The 15,636-nt window shown below is 34.0% G+C and overlaps 2 protein-coding genes and 1 pseudogene across 2 annotated transcripts; 2 read left to right on the top strand and 1 right to left on the bottom strand.

Annotated features, from left to right (window-relative positions):
- Positions 1-220: 220 nt before the first annotated feature.
- Positions 221-4,893, bottom strand: LOC114403644 (vacuolar protein sorting-associated protein 60.2-like). The gene is made up of 7 exons (XM_028366738.1): positions 4,627-4,893; positions 4,097-4,248; positions 2,986-3,079; positions 1,984-2,055; positions 1,781-1,892; positions 1,434-1,594; positions 221-564 (listed from the first exon to the last, which is right to left on the bottom strand). The coding sequence occupies exons 1-7, from the start codon at positions 4,693-4,695 to the stop codon at positions 511-513; spliced, it is 714 nt and encodes a 237-aa protein (XP_028222539.1). The 5' UTR covers positions 4,696-4,893; the 3' UTR covers positions 221-510.
- A 3,418-nt stretch (positions 4,894-8,311) lies between these two features.
- Positions 8,312-12,121, top strand: LOC114401200 (receptor-like protein kinase). The gene is made up of 2 exons (XM_028363665.1): positions 8,312-11,590; positions 11,714-12,121. Exons 1-2 carry the CDS (start codon positions 8,656-8,658, stop codon positions 12,025-12,027), a joined length of 3,249 nt encoding a protein of 1,082 aa, XP_028219466.1. The 5' UTR covers positions 8,312-8,655; the 3' UTR covers positions 12,028-12,121.
- A 377-nt stretch (positions 12,122-12,498) lies between these two features.
- On the top strand, positions 12,499-15,160 carry LOC114401202 (annotated as a pseudogene).
- The last annotated feature ends 476 nt before the right edge of the window (positions 15,161-15,636 follow it).

Here is a 15,636-nt window from a genome sequence, read left to right as displayed (position 1 = left end):
AAGTAATAATCCAAAAATAAAAGGTAGCATCTCTCGGACAAAAGTTTAAGCCCACTTGACTCAATTGCCCTTTATCTGTTCTATTAAAATGGAAACAATCATATTTTAGGATCAAAAGTTACCCACATACAATTTTACGATGATTTATCACATTCATGGGTTTAGTTTAATATCAAATAAATTAAGAAATCTACTAAATCATCACTGGAGACAGTTTGGATAACAAATGTGTATATATAAATTTCATTTAAACGTAACTTGCAGGTTTCAAGCTTTTGACAAACTCCAGTGATATTTTTCCCTTTTTTTTTTCCGCGCCATAAGCTTCATACAAATAACAAAGATGCTTCCACATGGTTTATTACAAGGGAAAACAAACGGCACTAAGTCTATAATGTCAACACCAGACCAATTAAATCACTGTATCAATCAATGTTCTCCAGATCTGCACATCTTTACAAGGGCATGCTCGTGACTGCACTAGCTACGCCAAGATATAGAAAGCATTCTTTAACCGCGTATGGATGCCTGAGGGACAGCAGGTAAACCCAGCTCATCCTCAGTCTGTCAGCATCAAAGTAATCAATCAGGAATGAAAGGTACATAACATTTAAAACAAAAACGCAGAAAATAGAGTAATTTATTCATAGTTCAGATTCTTGTATTGAACAGTAAGCTGTTAACCAGATGAAAGGTTGACAAAAATAAGGATGAACATAGGAATGCCTAAGCAGTGATTGAGGCATATCCTACAAGTTACATCATCATACATAAGAATGGACCTCAATATCCCTAAATTTACCATCCAATACAGTTGTCGCAAAAAATGGTACTAAGTATGGGCTTTCCCTTATCCCTATAATGAAGAAATCAGTGGATGATGCATTGAAACTACCATACTACTTTCCACTTATTGATTCAATTCAACTACAGCCAGTTTAAGTGCTTGAGGTCAACGGCTTCAATTTCTAGCAACCCTGCTATGCTAATTTTCAATATTCTAATTCCTGCATTTGTATATGAACCTTCAAAATTCAAATCTACAGCAAAATCAGATTCAATTATCTTGGACAGTTTTGGCCAATAATTTACCAAGATTGTGCCACAATCAATTTTATATAAAGAAACTATCTTTCCGTCTAGACATCCTAAAGCAAATATTGCATTGAATAACAACCATTTTCCAGCATTATATAAGTAATCACTTCGCAAGAGAAACAATGTGTCTACTGTCTACCCATAGCCAACATATATCCCATGACCAACCTGCAGCCAAATAATATTCTAACAAAAGACAAAAGTAACCTGTTTTAACACCAAGTTTTTCACAATGAGACTTGACTAAGTCCCCCCTCCAAACCAACCCCCTCATTTTAAGTACAGTTAACAACTACAAAAGTGCAGCAGAATATACAAGGAGCAAAACATTATACCTGCGCATTGGATCTGCCAGGTGGCACAGCTGTTTGTCCTGTTGGAGCTGGAGGTAAGTTAAGTTCTGCATCCAAATCAGGTTCTTTATCAGGTTGGAGGTAGGATGGGACCCCATCAGCTTCAGTCTCATTTCCCATGTCTAATTCCAATGCATCAAGTTCTGTTTTACCAAAACCAAAAAATAAAGAAACAGGTAATTCAAACCACACTTCATGACAACAACCAAAGAAAAATAAAAACAATTTCCATCACAGCCACAAAATCCCACTACCCTAGCCAACTGTGGAGCCATGTTAACTAGGAGTTTTTGAAAATGGTTTCCAACAAATATCTCAAGATTACTAACCACCCATAAGGTCATCCTCATCAATGTCATCAGGCACATTATAGCTTCTACCCAAAGTCTCTTGGATTTCATTACTTACATCCATGAGGTCCATCATCTCATCTTGCAAGTTCTACGCATAGCATGGATCAACAGTTAAGACGTAAAAATTTTGATATTAGATTAGATAGAAGCTATAAGAGAAAAGGAAAGGGAATACATACATCAATGTCTTGGATCTTCACAGTTTTCATCATTCCCTTCAACTCCTTGTTGGCAGACTTCAAAGCTGTCATCTAAAAAGGGAAGGGAAAAAAAGAAAAAAGTTGCAAACAATTGAATTTAAATTTTATATCAGCATGAAAAAAAAATTGAGGTCATCTGATTTTTGAAAACCAAAATATAGTAGAATTTCTTATAACAGAAGTAGAAGGCATAATGTAAAATATCTCTATGAAGAGACCCCCCCCCAAATGACAGACGATTCATCTCCTACCTCATGACCTACCTCCCATGAGGTAGGCAGCAGGTTCCAAACAGGGTACAGACAAAGCTCCGCCTCGAACCATGCCCCTTAAAGCGCTAACAAGACAAATGAATGTTTTATAGTGAATATGGGTACCCCAATCAACCATACTTTATATAGCATACAACTGACATCTTCAAACTTCTAGAATTTACAAATAGTGACAGACATCTAAATAATTTGAATTTAAATATTACGATACAATAAATCATTAAACCAAAGGGCAGCCCAGTATTGCACAAGGCTACCATTATTCTGGGGGCTAGAGAGGTTCAGATGAACACAGCCTTACCTAGCTAGTGGAGAGGCTGTTTTCCTGACTAAAACAGGTGACCATAGGTCACAACTCACAAGGCAGTACCTTTATGCCAAAGCTCATCCCCAGGGTAAATCATAAAACAAGAATCATAAGTTTCCCTATTCAATAAACACACAGCTAATAAGCCTCCTGCTTAATAACCTTAGGCTCAACTTCAATAATACAACCAATCATATTACTTGCTTTCAAAGAGGGAAGCATGAAGCTATTCCATAAATTATTTGATTTAATCAGTAGAATTATGATATACATTTTCTATTACAAATTAAATCATCCACATATTCTTGCACAGAACAAAGAAATATGATACACAAATTGATGCAAGATAAAAGAGTTCAATATAAGGGTCAATAAGAAAACTCTAAGTGCTTTGATACATACAGTTTGTTGAGCATCTTTAATGCCCTCAGCAGCAAATTGAACTTGATCGAGATTGAACGTCTGATTGTACAGCATGTCACGCTGGCCTTCATACCTAACCAAAGGCATAGTGCATTGCTATATGAATACAGCTATATAATATTCATTTCATGTGTACTATTACATGAAATATGAATGAAGTTATAAATTATTTCCTTTGCTTAAGTCCAATTTAAGACATATTGAAAGTAAAAATGCCAATTACTCTCCTAGTCACTCTTAGCCTTGGTTATGATAGCCTTTTGATTTAAGGAAAAAATATTAACCTAATGAATATATAGCAATCACATGTATATAAGGAAGTAAAACAAGACTTCTTCAATTTCATAAAGAAATCCTAAACATCCCACGCATTATATAGCTATCAAATTGACACGATTCACAGGAAGCATAACAACATAACCTGCAATGATAAAACATAATGAAATGAAATACCATAATTTTCTATTTTGCAATGTTCAGTAACTGTAAAAGATATTCGAGAATTGACTGTAAAATCTAAAGTCAAACATCAAAGTAAAATTATACATACACATTATACTATTATGTACTACATAAGCATACACCACAATATAATAAGTCAAAAGCACACATGTTTCAAAGCCAAATGAAATAATTTAAACTTTTGCAGCACACCCAGTGATGTAAGCATAGGATTGCATCACCCAGTAGCCCACAATCAAACCAAGTAGAATTCTAGGTTACGAGGTCAAGAGGCTTCATAAATAAATAAAAAGTCTGACAACTTAACATTACAATAACAAATTCTGGTCACTGGGAACCATAGGGTTTGACACTTCTCTTCATAGTTTTTTTGTTCTTTATTGAAAAAAGGTGTAAAAAATGCCAGGATACCACGAAGCCCTATTAACATAAAGATTCAGTTGGAATAGTAGCTCATCTTAAACAAATTTCTGATCAATGTCCCATTTCATTAACACATCTATTATATTCTTAATTTCATATATATGCCCCAACACAAATCGTGCAATAAACTCCCATCTTTGATCTATAACTTTGGCTCAATCAATTTGTCAATTAAAAGATGACAAAATAAACTAAGCAAACTCACATTCGTTTTTGCTTAAGAACTCTCATGGCTCTAGCTTTAACAGCTTCTTGGGCAGGACCAGGTCTAGTTTTCTTAATCTGCTCTTTATATCTACTAAGCTCGGCATCAAGCTTCTTAATCTTGTCATCCACCGTGTCACCTCGTTTTGTAATCTGGAATATATATACACAACAATTAGCAACTCAATAAACCAAGCCAACCAACTAAACATAGAGGAAAATAACATGGGCATAAAAACCAATGTAAAAGTAAAAAACTTATAAAACAAAATAAACTATTCTAAAAAATAAGTGTTTCAATAAAATCCGAATTCCAAAATCTAAACAAACAAATGTTAAACAGATAGCATCCTAACATACAAAAAAAAAAAAAAGGTTGGCTATGATCTAAATTATCGTTCATTCCAATTTAGGGTTTGGGCCATAATGTCATGTATATTATCTTAGCTTCAAAACACGAAACCAAGTGCGAAAATTGAACAGATCTACGAATAAACGGAATTGATAATTGAGAGAGGGAAAGGGAAGAACCCTTTCGGAAGCATCCTGAATGGAAGGGGGTGGATCCTTGTTCTTCTTGACGCCGAATACTCTCTTCATCGTTCGGATCTCACTCTACGCCTTCGAAATTGAATGTGAGCAAAGCAATGAGGGAAACAAGGTAAACAAAGAGACTTTGAATTTTGATTGGGTTTTTTGCTTAACGCGATAAACCACCGAATTGGGATGGGAACTTTCTCATCAATTTCAGCAGTGATAGAATAGAAGCTTAACTAGGCTAGGTTTTAGGTTTGGCCAATCTCTTTTTCCAAAAGGCACCTAAACTTTTTTTTTTATAAAATAAAATTTATAAATTATTAGATTTATCTTAAAATTCAAGTATCACATATTTAGCATACATCCAAACATACCTTAAAATTAGGTGAGGTCCAATTTCATTACTGGGCCAGATTAATTAATTAAATAAATTCTTTATGTTCTACTATAAGTTGTTAAAAAAAAGTTTGTCATAGAATTAATAGTTTAGAAAATATTTGATTGGAACTAATAATAAATTATTTATATATTTTTTAGGATAGAAACAAAAAAATAGATATATTAAAAAGATTAAATCAAAATAATAATTACCAAAAATAAATTTTTTTATTTTATTATAAATTTAACGTAAAAAATATATTAAAGATTCAAAATAAAATTTACTAATTTATTATATATCTAAAATACATTTAAGCCGATTTTTTGTCAATAAAATAGTATGCATTAATATTTTTCCAGATTTAGATTTTTTATATTTACATATATTTATAAACTTATATAACGTGTGGAATATTTCATAGATGTTTACGTATTAGTAAATATTTAATATCTGTTTGATTATTGTTTCGGAAATGAGATTTTAATTCTTTAAAATTAAACAAAAAAAAAACTTAATCAAAAAGTTAAATACTCTTTTATTAGAAACATTGTTAGACTACCTTAATAGAGCAATTGCTACGCCATAACAATAAGAAAACTAAGTATGTAGAAAGAGGGAGGGAAAAAAGTAAGTACGTAGAAGAAAAAAATGGAACAATTGTTTTAAAGTTTAATTAAAATGGGATTGTTTCAAGTGCTATGCCATGGCTGCCATGACTGAAAAGGATTTTTCTCGCAAGATTCCACCATAGTAATGATTATAAATGTTCATTCATTTTTTTTATCATTGAGAAATAAAAATCTTCATTCATATATTTACTAACAGATAGTTTAAAGGAGAAAAAAGAAGAGAAGAAACTTTAATAATAAAAGGTGAGAAATATTTTTATATTTAATGAGAGGTAAATATAGAGAAGAAAAAAAACTTCTACCTTTTTATTTTCTTTTTCTTTTTCTCCAACTAAACAGAATATTGAACATGCTTTGTTAAAAAAAACCAATTAGAAATAAATTTTAAATTTTAATTATTGCTTATTACTTTTAATTATTTGTTAAAATCTTAAATGGGTCTACACGTGAAAGTTAAAAGTAAGAAAGAAAACAAAATAAAATAATGTAGATAATACTGTAGATTGTAAGAAAACCCATTTCCAATTCTAAAGTGATACATCTTGAGTAACCAAAGTATTTGTGATTGAACCAACCAAATATCTCTTTTAGCATTTAACGCAATGCGTATTTAGACTTAAAGTCAAGATTATTAATTAAATTATAACAATTTGCAGAAGTTAAAAAGGACAATTTGTACTAATAAGTGATAATGATAAGTGTAACTGAGCACTTTGACTTTTATTTCTACTCAAAGACTTTGGTTTTTAAATTGTATGGACAATTTTTGTCGACGAGAGAACAATAAGTGTGAACACTGAACAGTTCGATTATTTCACCCGAAAAACGTTTTCGTATAAGTTTCAAGAGTTGACGTGGAGTTCCAATGATGAAGAATAAGATAAACTGATAAAAGTATAAATACCTATTTTTGTTGCATGAAGATGTGAGCTGGTGTATTCCTATAAGAGATGGAAAATTTTAATCCTCTTTTGTGTAAAAATGTGTGATAGTTAATCTAATAAATAATTTAATGATAAATTAATCTTTTAATTTTTTAACTTAATATTGAATTAATTATTAAAAAATATAATTTATTATAAAATTGATCTTTAAATATTTTAACTTAATAATAAAATAATATCAAAAATTTAACTATAAAACTAATTTATCGTATTTTTTTATTTTTAAAAATTAAATTTTAATTTTTTATCTTTTATAAATCCATTTATCATCAACTCTTTCCCCCAACAAATATAAATATTTATCCTAAAATAAAATATCGGAAACACAGTCGTCAAACCTTATTATTTCTGAATCGATACTTAATCATTAATGCATTTTTGTGAATCCATTACTTATTATAAAATAATATTTTATATGATCAATTGTTAAATTAACATAAATATAATTTTCAAAATAATTATTATAAAATTAATAATCTTATAACACATTTCCTGTTATCTCAAATATAAGAAGAAAAAAATCATGTTAATTAAAAAAGTTAGTAATTATATTAATTGTATCAATCTTAATTAAAATTAAGTTTTTTTCTAACTTATTAGTCATTAAAACCTGGTACAAGGAATAAAAAAAGTGATTGAAATTACAACCTCAATTAAATAAAAAATATTTTAGAGATAATAACTTTATATGAAGTAAAACTAATTGAAATTTTCTTATATTTAAAATCAAGAAAAAAATTATTTCTTATATTTAAAACTGGAGGAACTATAAATATCATAACTAACTAATTGTAAAAAAAACTTTACAAGTACATGATAAACATCTAATAAAATTTAATCATTTTAATCACATTTGATTAAAAATTTAATGCTTATGTATGGACAGTTTTACACTGTTATCTAATTATACTGTTTGAAATTATTTTAAAATAATTATTTTAATAAATTTATCATATATAATAATTTATAATTAAATGATTATATAAATTTTTTTTATAATATGAATACATAATATTTTTTCTCTTAATTGTTAAAAATATTATTTTAAATTTAAAAAACTTTTTAAAAAGTTACCCACCTCTGATTTTTTTTTCTTTCTAGTTAACCCAAGTTTTTGATATATTTTGAAATCGAGAAATTTCAAGTAGAGCGTGCTATCTAGGGAATAATTGGCCAATCTGGATTTGAGAATTTTTATGGATTCTTCATTGATAGAATGGAAAGAATTAGGGGAAGAGGGATCCCGAAAACGAATGGCAAGATCAAAAAGTTGGAAGAATGTCTAGCGCTACACTCGCACATTTCAAACTCCAATCTCCATTCGTGGTACCTTCCTCTGTCCTATCTCAAAACATAATATTAAAAGTAATTTTATATTTTTTTAGTAAAATTCTTACCCTTTACGTTTTATTTTAATTTAAAATTTTTATTTCTTCTAGTTTCATTTTATTTATTTTCATCATCTAAATCAAACACATTCTAGGTGTCCAAATATAATAGCTAAATATTTTCAAAAGTGGCTAGCTGGTGCCGTAGAAGAGAGAATCATCTTAGAAACATGTCAACACATAAGAGAGAAGACAGCGCAAACAGCCATTTCGTACGTAGATTCTAATTAAATTATTAGTATTTCCATAACATTTGTATTTTCCAACGTCAGCAACTAATCCTTTTCATTCATAAACGGAAAACAAAAACTGATACTACCAAAGAGTGCAAGTGGGCAAAAAAACAATACCCACAGTATTTATACCTTAAACCAAAAATTACCGGACAACCATGGCACTATTCATATGAAGAGCAGCAAAATAGATTCCACATTTTCTGCTTCTACCTCCTTTTCTTCTTATTTCATGTGCACTCACTCTTGTATGTTGTATCTCATCTTTCTTCTCTCTATGTACAGTGAAGTGTTTCCATAACAAAGCCTAAAGCCCAAAACAACTCAACACCTTCCTTTGGTCTTCTGGCAAACTGCAAGAAGTTAAGTGCTTATTCCCTCTTAAAGCTTTACTGCCTTAGCATCATATTTGTCTTTGTGGTTCCTTGTTGTGGCCCATTCCTTCTTGCTATGGGGTATTTGTATCTCTTGCTGATTTCATATTTGTCTGCCTTGTTGTATGCTGCTTCTGCATTGAACTCTGATGGGTTGGCTTTGTTGTCCCTCTTGAGGGACTGGACTATTGTGCCTAGTGACATAAACTCCACATGGAAGTTGTCTGATTCCACTCCGTGCTCATCTTGGGCAGGAGTGCATTGTGATAATGCCAATAATGTGGTTTCTCTAAACCTCACTAGTTATTCTATTTTTGGTCAATTAGGACCTGATCTTGGACGTATGGTTCACTTGCAAACCATAGACTTATCATATAATGATCTATTTGGAAAAATTCCCCCAGAATTAGACAACTGTACCATGCTTGAGTACTTGGACCTTTCTGTAAACAACTTTAGTGGAGGAATACCTCAGAGCTTCAAAAACTTGCAAAATTTGAAGCATATAGACCTTTCATCTAATCCGCTGAATGGTGAAATTCCTGAACCCTTGTTTGACATTTATCACCTGGAAGAAGTGTATCTTAGCAACAACAGTTTGACTGGTTCAATTTCCTCAAGTGTTGGGAATATCACTAAGCTTGTCACACTGGATCTTTCTTATAATCAGCTGTCAGGGACAATTCCCATGTCCATTGGAAATTGTAGTAACTTAGAGAATCTATATTTGGAAAGGAATCAATTAGAGGGAGTTATTCCTGAGAGTCTAAATAATCTCAAAAATCTTCAGGAGTTATTTCTCAATTATAATAACCTTGGAGGCACTGTTCAATTGGGAACTGGAAATTGCAAAAAGTTGTCTAGTTTAAGTCTTTCTTACAATAACTTCAGTGGGGGTATACCATCAAGCTTGGGGAATTGTAGCGGTCTAATGGAGTTTTATGCTGCACGGAGTAACTTAGTTGGCAGTATACCATCAACCTTGGGCCTCATGCCCAACCTTTCTCTTCTAATCATTCCAGAGAACCTATTGTCTGGGAAAATACCTCCACAGATTGGTAATTGCAAAGCACTGGAAGAGTTGCGTTTGAATTCCAATGAACTTGAGGGAGAAATTCCCAGTGAATTGGGAAACTTGAGTAAATTACGCGACCTTAGATTGTATGAAAACCTTTTGACAGGAGAAATTCCACTTGGCATATGGAAAATTCAAAGCCTTGAGCAGATCTATCTGTACATTAATAACCTTTCGGGGGAGCTACCTTTTGAGATGACAGAGCTCAAACATCTTAAGAATATCTCCTTGTTTAACAACCAGTTCTCCGGAGTCATACCTCAAAGTTTAGGAATCAATAGCAGTTTGGTGGTGTTAGACTTCATGTATAATAATTTCACTGGTACCCTTCCACCAAATCTTTGTTTTGGAAAGCAACTGGTGAAGCTGAATATGGGTGTCAATCAATTTTATGGTAACATACCTCCAGATGTGGGAAGGTGTACAACTCTTACAAGGGTGAGACTTGAAGAAAATCATTTCACTGGGTCTCTTCCTGATTTTTATATTAATCCAAATCTCTCTTACATGAGCATCAACAACAACAATATCAGTGGAGCAATTCCATCAAGTTTGGGAAAATGCACAAATCTCTCTCTTTTAAATTTGTCCATGAACAGCTTGACGGGTCTTGTACCTTCAGAGCTTGGAAACCTTGAGAATCTCCAGACTTTGGATCTTTCTCACAATAACTTGGAAGGTCCTTTGCCACATCAGCTGTCAAACTGTGCCAAAATGATCAAGTTTGATGTCAGATTCAATTCCTTGAATGGTTCGGTTCCATCAAGTTTTCGGAGCTGGACAACATTAACAGCTTTAATTCTCTCAGAGAATCATTTTAATGGTGGTATCCCAGCTTTCTTGTCAGAATTTAAAAAGCTCAACGAGTTACAACTTGGTGGAAACATGTTTGGAGGAAACATTCCTAGATCAATCGGAGAGCTGGTGAATTTGATATATGAACTAAATCTAAGTGCTACTGGGCTGATAGGTGAGCTTCCTAGGGAGATTGGAAACCTGAAGAGTCTGCTAAGCCTGGATCTATCTTGGAACAATTTGACAGGAAGTATACAAGTTCTTGATGGGCTCAGTTCATTATCTGAATTCAACATCTCATATAATTCTTTTGAAGGTCCTGTGCCACAACAGCTAACAACATTACCAAACTCTTCTTTATCATTTTTGGGCAATCCTGGCCTGTGTGGCTCGAATTTCACTGAGAGCAGCTATTTAAAGCCTTGTGACACAAATTCAAAAAAGTCAAAAAAGCTCAGTAAAGTTGCAACTGTGATGATAGCACTTGGATCTGCAATATTTGTTGTTCTGCTGCTGTGGTTAGTATATATATTCTTTATCAGAAAAATTAAGCAAGAAGCCATAATCATTAAGGAAGATGATTCTCCAACCCTTCTTAACGAAGTGATGGAAGCTACAGAAAATCTAAATGATGAGTATATTATTGGCAGAGGAGCTCAAGGAGTTGTTTATAAAGCAGCAATAGGTCCAGACAAAACATTGGCTATAAAGAAGTTTGTATTTTCTCATGAAGGGAAAAGCTCAAGCATGACCAGAGAAATTCAAACCCTTGGAAAGATTAGGCATCGAAATTTAGTCAAATTGGAAGGGTGCTGGTTGAGAGAAAACTATGGTCTAATTGCATACAAATACATGCCAAATGGAAGCCTACATGATGCTTTGCATGAGAAGAATCCACCATACTCCTTAGAATGGATTGTTCGGAATAACATAGCACTTGGAATTGCTCACGGATTGACTTATCTCCATTATGACTGTGATCCTGTCATAGTGCACAGAGATATCAAAACAAGCAACATACTTCTAGATTCAGAAATGGAGCCTCATATTGCAGATTTTGGTATTGCTAAACTTATAGATCAGCCTTCTACCTCAACACAGTTATCATCTGTTGCTGGTACACTTGGTTATATAGCACCAGGTAATTCTTCTACACTGGATATGATAACAGCACCTTTTTGTTTTTGTTGTTGTTACATAACAGCATCTTTTATTTGCAAATTCTCTTATCCTAATAACATGTTTAAATGTTGGTATGCTACAGAGAATGCTTATACAACAACAAAGGGTAAGGAATCTGATGTATACAGTTATGGGGTAGTTTTGCTGGAGCTGATATCCAGAAAGAAGCCATTGGATGCATCATTTATGGAAGGAACGGATATAGTTAATTGGGCAAGATCTGTCTGGGAGGAAACGGGAGTTGTTGATGAAATTGTTGATCCAGAGCTGGCTGATGAAATTTCAAATTCTGAAGTGATGAAACAAGTTACCAAGGTGCTTTTGGTGGCTTTGAGATGCACTGAAAAGGATCCACGTAAGAGACCTACGATGAGGGATGTTATCAGGCATTTGTAGAGATGCTAAAAAACCCACATAAGAAAGATGTTCTAGTTTGCTTAAGGCTTATTTATAACTTATATAATCATGGAAAAGATTTATGTTTTGCCTCTTCTGGTTTTGGTTCTAGTGCACAAAGTGTATGTTCTATTCAATCATGCATTTATTTGTGTATAGAAAGGAAAAAAAAAAACATATGTTGAGATTAGGTGGAGTTCAATATTAAGGGTGTGTTTGGATATCGGTTGAAATGGCGTTGAACGGAAGAATTACACTTTCCAATGCACAAATGGAAAAATAATGTGAGTATTGGATTGAGTCGAAAGTCCCTCAAGTTGAATGAAACAGAAATTCAATCACACAGTAAATATAGTTCACAGCTGGTTCTACCAAAGAAAAAAACGGAATATATATATATATATATATATATATATATATATATATATATATATATATATATATATATATTTCACAGCTGGCGATGCATGCAAAAGTTAGAACATTTTAAACGTATTATTTAGTTTTGCTATAAGCCTATAACGATGACTTTGGGTAATTAATTTTGCTCTAAACTTGGAGTTATAGTTTTGGGAGATTTACTGCAATAGAAATTTTAAATGAAGGTTTTGTTGAGCCTCAAGGATGGGGGAAACATACCTCTGTGTTCAATGGGAATGAGTTGAATCTTCAATGGTGGTCTTTTGTGTTCTCTGCATTGGAGGGAATGTATGTATGAAGTCAGTATGAGTTAAAGTAAAGAGGTTAAAGGTGATACTTTGCATACTTTTGGAGGCTAAGTTTAAAGTAAAGAGGTTAAAGGCTTTTCTTTGTGTGTGCGTCGCTGTTCTGATGAAGCCAGGCCATGAAGCCGGAGAAGGTTTCGTCGGAGTAGCGGCGGCAGGAGGTGGAGGGACGGTGGGGGCTGCGGCGGTTGCGGGGTTCATAACCGGAAGTGGGGTGTCAGTTGCCCTTTTTCTTTTGTTCTGCGATTTGCGTTTTATGGCGGCTTCCAATATCTTAAAATTATTATTAACCCTCGCCGTCGTGCACGGTTACACTGGCGAGTCAAGTTGACTCCTCCAGCTTATTGCCGTCCACTTCGCCACCTGCGCCCTCCAGCACCAGGGCCACAGCTTCTCCGACGGCCTCGTCGCTCACATCCCCGACATCAACCCCGTCGTCGACGACTGCATCACCTTCGTCGAGAATTTCCGATCAGAGTTAGGTGATGGGCGGCGAGGATGTTGGAGAAGAGGCAGTGGTCCACGAGGGTGGAGAAAATGAGAATCTCTTATGTGTTCCCATATTCAAAATAAACCAAAGCTTTTATGTGTGATGGAATGCTAGGAGTGTTTGCCATTATCTGAGTGCATTGAAAGCATGTCGTAGCATTTCTAAATATGCAGTGAGTCATCACCAAAAGTAAATATGCAGTGAATCATCACCAAAAGTAGCATTTCTAAATATCCAGGAGGGAGGAGATTTCATTCTCCTTCTCTCTCTAGAAATGGGATCATTTGATTTCTCTCATTTTCTGCCTTCTATAATCATAATGTGATTCCTACAGCCATATATGTTGTCATGAATACATCTGAATCAAACCACCAACATCTTATTCCAAATCCAACAACCCACCCCTTCATATCAAAATTCAGAAAATTTACAATTCACACATTTTCCTTATTGGTTCTCTTTGCAGCAATCTATTTGGGATTCACAAGAACAAACTACTTCAAAGTTCACTACTTGAAATACTCCCTCACATCACCACCACCCCTTTTTCATGCAATTGGGTCTCTCTTTTCACCCCCCAAAACCAGTTTCTTTGCACTCCCATTGTGTGCTATGGATGGCCCCCTTTCTTTCAGGTGGTGGGTATAGCTCAGAAGGTTGGTCCTATGTTTTGGCCCTTCATGGCCACAGAAAAATGCAATCTTTTAGGTTGGCAATTGAGCACCGTGGTGATCTATAAAATCTCTTGAGTTTTGGGAGGGTTAGCCACATGATATGAAGAACTTGGCACTTGAGTTGTACCAAAATCAATGTAGAATGAATGAGACAATTGTGATTTGCCACAGTGAACCTGGTGCTTGGTACCCTCTACTGTCTGAAACCTTTCCATGCCCTCCATCTTCTTACCATGATTTCAAGTCTCTGATTGGCAGGACTATGTTTGAGACTAATAGAGTGAATGATGAACACATGGAACGCTGTAATATAATGGACTATGTTTGGGTTACTACAGAGTTTCACGAGTCTACATTTGTGCAAAGTGGAATTGATCCTTCCAAGGTGGTGAAGATTGTTCAACCTGTTGATGTGAAGTTCTTTGATCCTGTGAGGTACAAGCCATTGGATCTTGCTTCGAGAGCTAAACTTGTCTTAGGTTCTGGTGTGAGGAAGAGTTGTGTTTTTAAGTGTCTTCAAGTGGGAGTATAGGAAAGGGTGGGATGTGTTGTTAAAATCATACTTGAAGGAATTCTCAAAGGATGATTGGGTTGCTTTGTACTTGTTAACAAATCCTTATCATACTGACATGGATTTCGGGAACAAGATATTGGATTTTATGGAGAGTTCTGATATGGTAGAACCAGTTAGTGGTTGGGCTCCAGAGCATGTGATTGATACTCACATAGCATTGAGGAAGTTTCCGAGGTTCTTCCTTCCAGAGGGGAGGATGGGGGAGACCACTGGTGGAGGCCATGTCAATGGCATTGCAGGTTATTGCGACAAATTGGTCAGGACCAACTGAATTTTTGACAAATAGCTATCCACTGCCTGTGGATAGAATGAGTGAAGTAACAGAAGGTCCATTCAAGGGACATCTTTGGGCTGAACCTTCCGAGGATAAACTTCAGGTTCTTATGAGACATGTGATGGATAATCTCACTGAAGCTACAGCTAAAGGCAGAAAGGCAAGGGAGGACATGATATGACAGTTCTCGCCTGAGATTGTGGCCGACATTGTTGCAGACCACATACAGAACATACTAGGACAGTGAAGACTATGAAGTTTCTGGTTCTGTTTCTCCACTGCTGTTGTGCTCCAAACTTTTCTTGTGATTCACTCACAAGGAGATTGAGATTGTATGTAGAAGTATTGTTATTTCTTCAGGGAATGATTGAGGCACAGTAACTTAACCTCCGGAAGGTAATGTCTTCGATAATTAATTCTTTTTCTTTCTGGGAATTTTCACTTAAGAGATATGCATTTGTGGAGGAACACAATACTGTTTGTCATGGAAAATCTTGATCATTTTGGAAGGGATTTTGATTTGATAAGATAAACAACATTTATGCCTCCTCTTTTGATCTACTTGAAAGAAAAATATAACTTCATCCTTTTGCAAATAATCTGATTTACTGAAGAGTAATGCTAGTGAAACACAACAATTATATAAAATGATTTTATAATTATGTAAAAAATATGTTCTATTGTGTGCCCATGGCACAAGATAAGAAGTCAAATAGAAAATTTGAATTGAAGAATAAAGTATTTATTTTAGTTTATTGGGGACACAAAATTCATCCACTCCTTTCTTTTTTAAGTAATTTAAATCATTTAATAAATTATATTTAATGTTTTCATGCTATGTACCCACAAAATAGACAACCCCAAAAAAATGA

The sequence above is a fragment of the Glycine soja genome, chromosome 20 (assembly GCF_004193775.1).
Source record: "Glycine soja cultivar W05 chromosome 20, ASM419377v2, whole genome shotgun sequence".
NCBI lineage: Eukaryota > Viridiplantae > Streptophyta > Magnoliopsida > Fabales > Fabaceae > Glycine > Glycine soja.
The sequence above is the reverse complement of the archived record's forward strand: the minus strand, read 5'-3'. Positions and strand labels throughout refer to the sequence as shown.